The 14,026-nt window shown below is 36.8% G+C and overlaps 1 protein-coding gene across 4 annotated transcripts in view; it reads right to left on the bottom strand.

Annotated features, from left to right (window-relative positions):
• Nucleotides 1–14,026, bottom strand: part of CDK8 (cyclin dependent kinase 8) — a 69,189-nt gene that overhangs the window by 25,859 nt on the left and 29,304 nt on the right. For 3 of the 4 annotated variants that reach the window (XM_053970478.1, XM_053970479.1, XM_053970480.1), the window contains exons 3-4: nucleotides 12,166–12,276; nucleotides 8,946–9,086 (exon numbers count right to left, since the gene is read on the bottom strand). In XM_053970478.1, coding sequence (XP_053826453.1) covers nucleotides 8,946–9,086; nucleotides 12,166–12,276 — 252 coding nt within the window. Of the gene's footprint in view, nucleotides 1–8,945; nucleotides 9,087–12,165; nucleotides 12,277–14,026 lie in introns of those variants that run through there. The other variant, XM_053970483.1, reaches the window with a different exon arrangement.

The raw sequence follows: 14,026 nt of genomic DNA, 5'->3' as shown, positions 1-14,026 counted from the left end.
GTCAGAACCACAAGTTATGACGGTATTTTTTTCCAGCTGGCTAGTACAGCTCATCACCTTTATGGCAGGAATTAGATCTGAAGTTTCTAGCATGCCTTTCCTCTGCAGAACGCTCACCACTATTTGTATTTACATATATAGATATGAGAGTTCCTGCAGCCAGTTTAGTGTAACTACTGAGATGACTGAGTTTGCCTTCAAACAGTGAAAGATTACTTACATTATTCTTTCCAGGACCACTATCAGGTATCTGGCCATCTTGAAAAGACAGCACATGAAAAAAAAATGCTAGTAAGAAAAGAACAAACTTATAGCTTCAGAAAAGAAAGAGATCTAATATAGTCTGCCCAGTAGCTGACATATTTTCATCCCTCAATGTGTTATATATATGCTTATAGATATAAGTAATCATCTACAAATTATATTCCTGGTGTAATATATTACACCATTCTACTTCAGTTATGAAATGAAGTATTCAATTAAATTACCTAGAATTTTAGTAAAAATATTTCTAAGCTGGAGAAAAGCAAAAGAAATAATTCAGCATTTGTCCCTGGTTCAACTATCAATACACTTCTCCCAGAACACATGCCCTCCTCTGTATGACATTTGCTTTTCATGACATTTGAAAGAAATGGTCTGTTTTGATACCGCATCTTTTTACCAAATGTACCTGAAATTTGCTAACAGATACAAAGGTCACGTGAGGAAACTAAGAACCAGCATGCCCAGGTAAGCTGTGTCTCCTTAAGCAATCACACAGTATCAACAGAACAACATAATTTTCTTTTTATTATAAAACATGCAGCTCAACTTGCATTTTCTAAACTATTTTTTCCTAGAGACTGTAGAAGCCATGCTATCATTTTGCATATCTACAACTCTAAAGCACCACTTTGTTTCCAGCTTAGAAATCAATAGGCAATATGAAGACACATGTGTTTCTGGTGCTGTAATTAAATGCATATTCCACCAGACAAGGACAAACTTCCCAAAGGCACAGAAAAGGCCTGTATTGATTACATACCCTGTAAGGTAAAGATGTAAATGGTTATAAAGATCAGTTCTGAAACATTCAATTTAGTCTTGAAGAGTTCCAGAGCAATGAGGAAAAAAATTCAAATTTGGAATTTCCCTTGCACACTTTTTCCCTTTTGCAATTGGTACAAAACTGCTGGTTAAAATTATTCCATGTACAGTGACGTAGAAATGGTAGGGGAAAAAAAATGTCTGCTTCCATTGCTTCTTGTGTCTGACAGTTCTGCAACAGATAAGGCAAAAATATCTCACTAAAACATCAATAATCATGTAATGTAATTTCATGCCTACAAATCCTCATCTGTGTTGCACTTGTCTGTCCCTAACATATCTGGTAGCAGTTCAATAAGCAGTCTTACTTTTTCCATTTATTTTATGCACCTTGTACTTCTTTCATGTAGAAGTCAACAATGATTTCAGAATGCCAAATTCAGAAACTTTATCTGCACTTTCTCTAGGCAATAACAGTGTCTGAGTAGTTGTCTCTAAGTTTAGTCATATCATTGGCTTGGTAAATTAGCAAAGCCCCTCTTATAATACAATATATTGTTCCACCTTGACCTTCCCTTTGAACTTTGGACCAAGATTGTATTTACTCTAGTTTCAAAACCAGATATATTCATCAAGAGAGAAAAAAACTGTTGTCAGTAATCCTGCCAGTTTTAAATATGAAGGTTGTGAGAATTGGGTTTTATTACCACAGAGGATTAATTATTTTGAGAATTATTTATGGTAAAGAAATACTGAGGTAACAAGAAGAAAAACTAAATTTAGGTTCCACCAGACAAAACATAAGTCAGTACCCAGACACAATGATATAGTCAGACCTTTTGGAAACACCTGCTGAAGATAATGAAAGGCTACAAAAAATTACAGATAGAGTTGGACTTGACAATCAAGCAAATGGGGCTTTGAATAAAAGCAGCAGCCTAAGAGAGGTAGATTTGAAAAACCTCTACCTGGAATAGAGATTTCTGACCTTTCCTTGCACCCCTGCTTTCACTTAAATCAAGAAAATAAATGAGCTTTTCACTTGCAATCAGAAAAATATCCATCAAATGTTCCTCTATTCAGCACTTTATCTTTTTATAAATTGGAATCTAACAGCACTGCGTAATAAAACATTATCAAATAACTTTTAGGACTGATTTAGCATTTTTGCTAAACACTGGTTGCTTGGATAAAAATTTTCAAGTGTTATCTGTTGATCTCACATACTACATAAATCTTGGGAGTCTGTACTATTCTTTCACAATCCTTACTTAAAACTTGTTAAATGGCCTTGCATTTTCTTTTAAGTTCTAAGGCTAAAGATGATCAACCTGTAAAAAGCTATGAAAGATTACATTCGAGTTCAAAAATTGCTTGAAGGGACACAGTCTGTGAATGAAAAGAAAATTAAATCTTTTCACTACCTTTAAAGATGGATTTACAACATCACCAGGAAATCTTGCAGTGAAGGCCCAAACACAACTGGAAGAATAGACTGAATAGTTTCTTTTCATTTATATTCTCCATTTGATCTTAAGTACATAGCACCTTCAGTGAAGAATGAAAAATATAGGCCTGATAGCTTAAGACTTGACTATGTCTTTCTAGAGATATTGTCATTACAAAAATGTTTCATACCAAACAATTGATGATCCAGTAGAAGTATATCTTTCATTTTTTTTGACCACACAGCTTCCAGAAAGGTATTAGGGAATACATTACCTTTTTCCTCAGGAAAAGAAAACATCACCACGTATACCTCTCATCATACTGCAGTCAAGATACATTGCAAAAACGTCCTGCTTCAAAGATTGGGTATTTCACCGTTTTTTTCACACCGTTCCTTATTCCTTGGGAGCTATTTGATCTTTCATACTCATCTTACACCTGCTCCCACACAGCCCACCCTTTGTACCTGGCATCTCTTCTCTTGATTTGTCATGAGCTGGATTTTAGACTTATAAAGAGCAGTAATTGAATTTTTCAAGACAAATCAAATTGTGAAGATACAACACATTCACAGAATGGCTGAGGCTAGAAGGTCCACTAGAAATCATCTGCCAGCTTGTTGAGGATGTGCTCCATCTCACTGTTCAGGTTACTAATGATGATGTTAAACGGCACTGAACTCAGAATCAACCCATGGGACACTCCACAGTGACTGGTGTCCAGCTTGGCCACAATCACTGGTGGCATGGTCACAATCCTTTGAGCCCTTCAACTCATCCCATTTTCAATGCCCTTCACTGTGCACTTCCCAGTGTGTACTTCATTAGCCTGTCTACAAGGATGGATGGGACGCAGAGCTGAAAGCCTTACTAAAGTAAGCAACACCCACCGCTGTTAGCCCATACATCGAGCTCGTCATTGAAGGGTTTTAGGTTGGCCAAGCACAATCTCCCCTGCATAAAAATCCATGCTGACTACTCTCAATCACCTTGATATCTCCCAAATGTTTGAAAACAGCTTCCAGAAGGATGTGAACCATCACCTTTCCAGTGATCAAGGCGAGAGTGACTGGGAACATAATTTCTCAGACCCTCCTTGAAGACTGGAGTGACATTTGCTTTCTTCCCCCTCAGGAGCTTCCCCTGATGGCTATGACCTTTCAAAAAGAGTGGTCTCACAATTATTTGCATATATGAATATGAAGGACATGATTTGATATATCTCTATGGGCTTCTCTATGGTGAACTCAAAGATCTCTCACTACTTTTCCAACTAGAAGGCTGGTAGCACTGTAACAATATGTTCTATTTCTACCTTTAAATCTGCATTTGTACAAAACTGACAGACATTACTCAGTCAAAAGTTTCACCTAACAGGCTGTTTTCTCAGGGTTTTTTGAGTTGCTTTTCTCTTTTTTTTAATCACTGGAATGAACATGAAATACTAAAATTTTGCAGTCTCTTTTGATAACTTCTATATTTCCATTACTTACTGTTTTGAAAGTGTAATCTAATATATTAAAAATGTCCTCAGAAATGCAGGCAAGGGAGTAGTCATGCTCCCTTTAAACAGAAAAATTAAAAAACACTAGATAATATTATTTCAACTATGGAATATTTAGAACTACAGTAAAGTAAAACTCACAGGAAAGCATGTGATTAGAAGCACGTGCAAGAAAATAAAGTTCTGCCAGACACACTGTTCTTTTGTGATCTCGTGAAAGTAGATACCTAACGAAAAACACCTTGGAAACAAAAATCTTGGGAAATATAACAGCTGACAACCAAAAGAGTGATTGGGTTTGGATTGCTGGGGTTTTTTTCCTCCTCTGAAAGCAAATCATCACCAAGTCCTTTTGGGAAATAACACCGTTTGGGAAATAATACCGTTTGGGAAATAACACCTATTACTTGTTGATCTACTCAAGAGTAGAAAAAAGGAGTAGAAAATCACGCTACTTTTTAAAACTATAAACTTATTTCTAGTAATGTGCACTATTATTACTTTCTTCTTTTCAAGGATTTAGGTTTACTCTTTCAAATGACCACAGCTTTGGAAGTTTTATAGGAAGACAGAAGAGCATTCCTGTATTTCTGAAGTAATTCTTAAATATTGACAGGGAGCCATCCTTAGATTCTAGAGTTCTAATAAGGAAAATTGTAAATTGCCAAGGTAAAAGTTCCATATATTTAACTTTGCCTACAGGACACATTTAAGTGATTCACTTTATGGACCCTGGAAAGTAACTAAGATCCTGTCTACAAAAAAATACTCTGGCAGCAGCTTTTCCTCATTCCTTGTTAATCTTTAATGTTCTCACTAATCCCAAACATGGTAGCAGGTATCCTTGGGAAGAGTCCAGGTCTCAGAAAGCTATGTGCAAACTGTAATAAAGCCTGACTGCCTCAAAGCTTATTAAAAGGCAGTGCTTGTCCCACAGCAGCCCGCGAGCTGAGCTGCACACTAGGAACAACTTCCCCACACTGCACTGCTGCCAGTCTGCAAATGTCCACCAACACAGCGACACAATCCCCGGCTAACTAGGACACTATTGACAAAGGCTAAGAGACTGTTAATTCCTTTGGCAAGAGACAGGAGGAGAGGAATGGGAAGCAGAAGCCCAGCACTCTGTTCCCCATTTCCATACCTCACTTGCCAAGTGACAATTCATCTGTTAAACACCCACTCACACTAGGCACAAAGAAACAGGCCACAGAATATAGTCTGAAGATTTAGGAACAAAAATAATTTTATACTACTGACCCAGCTTCAGAACTACAAGACATGTGAGATTTCCTCTAGGCTTTTTTTGCTGGAGTTTTTTGGAGGTGGTGGTATGCTTTTATGCACTGCTGCACCATGGAAGTATTTCAAATAGCTTAGGTGCCAATTCCATTATTAATGTAAACTGCAGACTAATCTTACTGTCACCGTACAGAAGCTATGGAGGGGTGCTCATCTCTTACCTGAGACTGATCCTGACTGTGTAGACAGGACTACTACCAAAAACATTAAACAGAGATGCACTTTCAAATGCTAACAGGCATGGCGTAAAAGTTATTGTACCATGTAAAAGGACCTCTATTTTGAGCCCGTTACTTGAAAAAAACCTTCCAAGCCTGCTGTGAAGTGCATGCTGTCTTTTTCCTTGCTGTTGAAGTTATATATTGATGAAAACAGATCTATGGCAAATCTTTGGCTTATGCTTATTTTTAGTGTGGAATAAGAACTTTGAGTAAAGGAAGAAGCACAATAGCTGTATATTATAAAGTGGAAAAAATACTCAGAAAAGAAGTCAGCAAAATGCAGTATGTTACAAGTATGCTTGATAACTAAATTCAAAATATTATTAAAACTATAATTGATGCACTTTGTGGTAATTATATGAAGTGTTCTCATTTCCTTCCTGTTACAGTCAGAGCATGAATAAACAATCTGCTTTCAATTGCTCTCAGCCATGAAATTTAAAGAGGCTGAAGAATATGCAAGTCAAATAAGAAATTTTAAAAAGGCTGGCATTTATTTGTTGAAAAAATTTACTGGTATGTTTCAAAGACTTATGGAAAAGTTAACTACTCAAGTACAGTAGTATTCAAGGCAGTATTCAAAGGCAAATACAATCAACATCTCCCTGCTCTGATGGAAATGGTGAATTGGTTTTCATGTACCCAGTGGAAGAAAAACAGAGTCAAGTATTTAAGTTACTGCAAAGATTTGTACACATCTCCTTTGTAAAAGGCACACCATGACCACAAACCCCACAACAGACAATTATTGTCTTCCAACAGCTTTTACTGTTTCATACAGAATACAGTCACTTTATACAAACCTTACATGAGTTGAGATTTCTTGACTTCAACACTGTGAAGACAAACTTCAGTCTAAGTTTATTGATTTTAATAACTGCTACGGGATTTTAATTGCTGCCAAGAAAGGAGTTGGTTTATGCCATATTTTGTTTCTGATTAGAGAAGTCAAAATCTCAAAAAACCTCCAAAAAATTAGCTACCTAAAAGTTAATTTGACTCAGACATCTTAAAAAAACTACCAAAAAAAACCCCCAAAGAAAACCAATCCAAACCCAGAAAACTGCACTTAGACAGAAGGTAATTATATACTTAATTCATATCCATTAAAGAGTTCCTTATCCTATGAGAGAATAACAGATTTTTTTTGCCAAGTTCTATACTCTTTAGCTTCCTACCAGCCCCAAGCACCATCACTCTTATAATATAGTATATGACAAGAAAGCAAGCATGTTACTTAAGCAGCTCTGCAGGTATAGCTAAATCCAGAAAAACATAAAACATCTAGAAACTACAGCAATACCTATTGTTTAAAGGCACAGTAGGAAAAACATAGTAAATATGTCCAGCCATCCAATCTGGAGTTAAAAATGATGATTTAACACTGATATTCCTGAAGAATAACGTTACAGGTATCCTGGAATAGAAAATCACATCTAAGCATTAATGTCAGTTATGCTGCTTTGAATCAGAATGTTAGTGTAGTCCCAATTCTCAAGCTTAACCAACAGGTCTCTGTCTTTCCAAGACAAAACGCTAGGTAGAATCCCTTCTGTTACTCAGGTTATTTCCAGACCCTGATAGAAGAAAGCCATCACTGGCAGGTGCAATTCTGCCTTTCATTCTGCATGAAACATGTGCCTTCTGAATTCAGCTCAAACTGGACAGTTTTGAAATAACAAGTCCAAAGGTTTCCATAGACAAGGTAGCACAGGTAGCCCCTGCATAGCTCTTATAGGACTCTCACCAACACAGCTTGACAAGGTTCTGGTGGGAAGACTCAGTCTTTGCCTCAAGCTTTTGGTCTCTTCCTCAGATTATCAAAAGATAGCCAATTGTGATGGTGGATTTTCTGCTGGAAGGAAACTTCATGCTGAACTGAGACCACCAACTCATTTCACAGAAAATAAGATAGCAGTAGTTTTTTGCAGTTGCTAACTTAAACTGTATTTGAGCTACAGCCCTAAATGTGAAAGGCTCTGTAATAAATTACCAATCTCCTGAGCCATCCAGTTAAAAACATGCCTGGTTTTCTTTTAAGCATTATTTCACGTTCATAGATTTTCTGAAACTGTAGAAAGTAAAATATCAGAAAAAATTAGATTCTTGATGACAAATCATTTGCTTTCTGTATGCCTCTTAAAAATATAATAAAGTTGTCTAAGTAGTAACATGCACTATGTATTTCTATGTTATGTTTTGCTTCACTACTTCATGAGTCATGACAAAGCCACCAGAATCTTTTTGATTTTTTCTCCTCAGTGCTGAGGCTTTTGTTTCATTTCTAAAATCAGGAGCAAATTAAAACCATCCACACAATCACTGCAACAAAGCTAAGTTTCCTTGTAATTCAGTTCTGAAAATACTATTTATCAGAGGTATAGCTTTTGCCTTCCATTCAAATGGAGAAACTGACATTCTGTAAAAGCATTTATCAGGCATGAAAACAGATGTCACGAAACTAGTCCCTGACCACATTTCCAAGAACACTATTAAAGCTATTTCAAAGACAAAAAGTGACTCTGGAGTAGTAAGGAAGCCAGACTTATTTCACCAAACACAGAATATCACTGGCAATACTGACTCACAGGAATGAAAGGTCAAACTAATGATACTTCTAAATTACTGAAATATACAAATTTTATTTGTGCATAAGAGTATCACATACAGGTGGTATGCTTAGAAGTAAATTGAAAAAAAAGAATGCTATCAAAGAGTAAGAGCTACAGACAAGTATATCAGAGAAATTACCCAATTTCAAGACAACAGACAAAAAAGACCAGTTAGATGTGGGCATATTTTGAAGGCAAAAATACAAGAATTGGTGTGATTCACCAGTTGAAAAGAATTTGCTGGTTAAAGACACTAACTCAGGTTAAAAATGTTTTCCTTATATTGTAATTTGGATAAACATTAGTTTACTTGCAGAAATCATCTAAACTTGGCGTGGCTATATTGCTGGTAGATTACAAATATTAGGAGAAAATAATGGCTTTCAAAAGTCACTTTCCTACATTAAACTGATAATTTCAGGAAAAAAATCTTTTTTTCAGCAGTTCTTACAGCCAATCATTCTCCCCCACCTACACCAAAGCTGTATTTAGTTATTTATCTTGCCTGCAGTGATACTACAGGAGGCATTTTCTGTACCTCAATGTGCCTGTTATTTAAATGAACCCATTTAAACTAGTTTATTTAGAAAATCAAAAAACATAAACAGCCATCTGATACACTTGCTCTCATAAGCATATCAGATCACAGCCAGCTTTTAAAATCCACTCTACTAATCAAGGCCGTCTGACTACAGTGTAAAAATATATATTTATTAGTACATGCTCTTAGCACCAAGGTTTTTGTTTCCCAGTGGTTTTTCATTAAGAAAAACAACCCTTGCCCTCAAATCATCATCCCAGTGCTAAAACCCATTGAGGATCCACTTACCAAATCCCTGTGTAACACCCAGTTAGCATGCAGGTAGTGAATACCATCTAGGATCTGATATAACAGCGACTTCACCATTCCCCGAGGTAACTGAACTGGTTTCTTGTTTGCTTTAGAAGCCCTGTGAAACTTGATTATATGCTGCGAAGGGGAAAAAAAGAAATTAAAATAAAAGAAGTGCAATGTTGACACTAAAAGACTGCCATCAACTCCTTACACACACTTCTCAGGGTTTTTTCAACCTTTCATGATTTGTTTTCCAAACTAGAAACATGTGCCTTAAGTGCTAAAAAATTAATACTGTACTAAGTAAAGTGATCACTGTCCCAAAGCAATCTCTCAAAAATTAAATTGGTTTTTGCTGTGGTTTAACCCCAGAAGGCAGCTAAGCCCTGCAGAATATGAGGAATACAAAACAAATATGACCATCAAAGCACATTTCCTTTTAGATCATTGATCTTTCAAGTTTTAGAGGTATTTTTGTTTGGGGAGTTTTTTTGTTAAGCTAGGCTGATATGCTTTACATCAAATTTCAGAATTACAAGTGTATCACCCCCTACATTATTTTACTTCTAAGTTTTCTCCTACAGTGACTGTAACATTCAAGACCTAATGCCAAGCAGAAATTTTTGCAAACTGTATTAGGAATTTTATACATTTAAATCAGACGCCCAGATTTATTCTTTCTTTATTTACTGTACCCTTATAGCACAGTACTCTCAAAACAGAAGCTGTTGACTGAGCAAGTCTACAAATCTGTCCATCTGAAAGTCAGCCATCAAATCAGACACAGAAAAAGAACCTTTAATAATTCTGAATTTAGACACAAGCACTGATGTCTGGCACTGAGGAGGAGCCCAAAAGGATGTGTTGTCTTAGTACTTGAGCCCCAGGTGTCACTAAGTTCAACAGCAAGGTGTGCCATAGTCATGGTAACCATTTCCATGTTTGCCTCCTTCAAACACAGAAGCAATTTCTAGAACAAACTTCTTAACACATTCACACTTTTTTTCTGTAATGGCTCGCACTTATGTGATCATCAAAACAGCCCAGATCTCGTCCACCAAAACCTGGCACCAAACTTCTATCATGTGCTCTTCCTATGTTCATGACTCCTCATATTCCAGGTGCCAATTAATTAACCCAGCTATCTAACACCCTTTTGGAAACTGCCTTTCCTCTCCTGCTGCAGCCCAGCTCCATACAGCCTGCCCTCCTTCACTTCAGGCAGCCAGGCTTGGCTTTCCTGTGAGGAACAGGCACATTTCTGCCCTATCAATGGTAAAAATGGAGATGCACAGAGCAAAAAAACACAGATGAAAATGGGACGGTCCCTGCACTGACAGCCAAGCACCACATGCAGAAGCATCCCTCAGCCTGAGCCACAAGTTTTACATCCTCTCACCTCTCACTTCCACCAACTCCAAAACAAATGTTATTTTCATACAGTGGACAGAGAGAAGTGACTCTTCAGAGACAGGAAGAAAAACAGATGGTTGTCCCAGACTTCTTTTGTTCCTGCTCTAATACACCCTGTATTATCTAGCCCTTTCCCAGCCTTACTTAAAACCTGCTGTGCTAAATACACAAGTGCTGGAGCACTCGATCCATGGCTGGGGCACAGAGCCAGCCCAGTCATTGCAACCAAGTCTCTCACATCCAGATACAGTGAACAACCAAGAGTTCATGCAGCTGGGGAATTCTGGAGTTCATAGAGGTATATGCATTTAAGCATAAAGGTCAAAATTGAGGGTCATTCCTAAGTTACTTACATACAAACCAGTGTTTCATTAACAGACTTCTGTGGTGATTTAGGTTAAGTATGAAGCAATGCAGAAATGTATAAATACAAACAAGGACAGGTCATAGTAATAGTACCCCTAACAAATATGAAGTCTTGTAGCACATTTTGAAACAAAAAAAACCTAAAAGGTTCCTAGACCTCTGCAACTTAGCATATCATAAATACAGGGGAGTAGTGGAAAGAAGAGTGTTCGTATTTTTCCATCAAATTAAAATAAAAACAAAACAACTGTATTCCATTTCCTCAATATATTATTGTTTCTGTTTATCAGCCTTAAAAATGTCTTAACATTTCAGCTGTTAGATAACTTTTTTTTCTCTAATTGTATTTTGGTAACAAAACCTCAATACCAAGTATAAGAACTTCAAAGCCATTTAACTGTAAGAAAACATCTTTCATTTAGCTTAGCAGAAAGAAAACTGACACACTACTTTTTAGGCAAACCAAATCATTCCAAACTATAAAGAAAACCATTTTTAAAATAAATTCATTTTACTATGGTTTGTGATAAGTGACATGCGGACAAAAAAAAAAACAAACAAACAACTCATGATTCATACTATGCAATTCTCACATGTACACATTCATAAAAAATTTCCCCTCGTTACAAATTGTTTCTGTTGCATCCCTTTGATATGAATCTTAGCACCTTTTGAGGTTAGCATTTGTAGCATTGAGAGCAATGCCCCTCATGTATGTCAGCATTAATTTGAGGTGCACATAACTTTTTTCAAGAAAGTCAAGGCTGCATGGTATTTTTCATTTAACCATGTTACTTTATTTAAAGTATTTTAAATGGATATTAAGCTTACAAATATTGAATTAAAAAATGAATTCAGTATGTATATTTAAACAAACCAACAGGTTTATATTTTAAAGCTGCACCTTGCAATTTGGAATAAATAGCTTTCCTCCCAAATACACTGAATTCCTACACACGAGTTGAGAAAAATTTTTCCCACTGAAATGTATTAACTAAATATACAGTGTCACTACTCTCATTTAATGTATTCACGGATGACAATCAATCCAACTAAAACTCTGAACCGTCCTATTCAGAAAAAAAAGACTCGTTTTTCAAAGGGAATTCACCTGCATAATCAATACATTTTCCTGCACCCTACTTTAGCTGTAATAGGGGTTTATATCTACATTTATTTAAGTAGACTTCTAGCTACTGAGAGCTGATTTCTGCAGATTTTTTGCAGTTTTTTATCTTCTTAAAGAGATCACGGGTTAACTGTGTGGTGTGTTTACATAACATTTTCCATTGCTTTTCCTTTAGTACTGAAAATGATTCCAACAAACATGGAGTAAGCATTTATGCTATGTTTAAAACTTATGCATCTCCTCTGACCTTGTCCCTCTACTGCAACTAAAACTCTAAGCGTGGTACCTACAAACAATTCACCTTACCCAGAGGTCATGCTCAGCGTAGTCAAAGAGAAGCCACACTTTCCTGTCAGCATGAGAAAGGAACACCTTTTGCAGAGAAATGACATTTGGATGCTTGAGCTCCCGCAGCAACTGCAAAAGAGAAAGTCCACAATAGTTATATCCATACATCCAGAACTGGGATACTTAGAACACAAACAAGAGAAGCTGAAATCTGCAAGCCACAGAAAATCACTTTTTTCATGAAAGAACCAGTCATTAATTTTAAACCAAAGCTGAAAGCAGGTCATAACCCCCCCCCAGGGCATTCACTTCCTACTCATTTTCTAAAAGCTCAACTCTGTGTAAACCTCATTATTATCCAGGACCAAGATGACTCTGCAAACAGCCAGCTGTGGCATCTGCCCTTTCACATAGGCTGTAATCTTCAACAGTCCTATTTGGGGTACCCCATTTTCTCCTCACTCCCAGTTATCTGAAAACGCTGCATTTTGGTTGCAGTCATTTGATACTGAATGGGATGGCTGATATAGAGCCTGTTAATGCAGCTAAACCAAGATGTGGTTTGTAAGGTGGACTCTGCTGATCTACAAGGTCACCATTTTCTACGAAAGAGGGTGCAGCTTCTCGCCACAACACACACTACACCAGTTAGTACATTCACAGAAGCCACCCATAAAACAGCACCTAGTTCAAGAGAAAACTATTTTGGATGCACAAAGGCTGGTGAAAGGAAACCTGGTACAGAGCTGAAACAAATCAGGGTACTAAGAGCAGAGAAAGCCCTAGCAAAGGGACACACCTGGAACTTCTTTCAGCAGCAGTGAGCCATTACACCAGCTCAGCTGCTTCAGAAACAATAGTCTGAACCCCACCAAAAGGAAAACACAGATGAGATACAGCACAACTGAATGCAGACAGCATCGGTCTATTTGAGGTCTACTGGTCAATCATACTGTACTCATTCAATTGTTAAGAATGAAAAAAAGCTTTATCTAAGCAAACTGTGGTTAAGCATGACTACCCAAGACGAGTCAAATTCCTGCCAGTTTAGTGTGCCAAAAATGATTATATATTTTATTAAAATGAATGATTAGGGCTTTTTATTTTTTTTAAATGCCAATGGAAAATGAAACTACTCTTTGACTACAGAAATTACTTCTGAGACATTCTATTTTCAATAAAATATAATTTTTCCACTACGTAACAAAGGAAACAAAAAAATTCATTCCTTTCTATTTATACCTTTGTCATAAGTGCTAAAATTTTAGCTGCTACTAAGATAGTAAAGTGGAAGTATATATATGTGTGCTTGTTTCCTTCTTTCCTATTTCATTTGAGACAGACTTGCATTATGACTCACTGACCAGTCTTCAGTGTGCCATTTCTTGGAAAAAAGGACCTATAACCACAGAAATTTTACCTCAAGTATAAGATCAAACAGGGAGATAGTGTAGAGGAGACAAAGCTGCAATAGAAATCAATGCAGAAGGCTGTAGAGTTTCAGCATGGTAAAACTCTTAAGATTTGTAAAAGCACTACATCGAGGCATTTTAAGGCAGGAGCCACAAGAAGTATGGAATTCTTTAAATGCCTGTAATGCCTAGAAAGAATAAGATCAGTATGGAAAAAACCAAGAAATGCTTATTTGCACTTTTTTATCAATTACAGGTGGTAATTTAACCCCAGCCAGAAGCTAAACCCCACAGAGCCACTGCTTACCTCTCTCAGTCAGACATGAATGGAAGAACAAAAACACAAGAAAATTTGTGAGTAAGACAGTTTAATAAGTAAAAGAAAGAGGAATTAAACACCACATCCACAACAAAAAACAACAGAAGCAATGCAAAGGCAATCACATACAACTTCCCCCAAGAGAACT

This window comes from Vidua macroura, chromosome 2 (genome assembly GCF_024509145.1).
Source record: "Vidua macroura isolate BioBank_ID:100142 chromosome 2, ASM2450914v1, whole genome shotgun sequence".
Classification (NCBI taxonomy): domain Eukaryota; kingdom Metazoa; phylum Chordata; class Aves; order Passeriformes; family Viduidae; genus Vidua; species Vidua macroura.
This window is presented reverse-complemented; position numbering and strand designations above follow the sequence as displayed.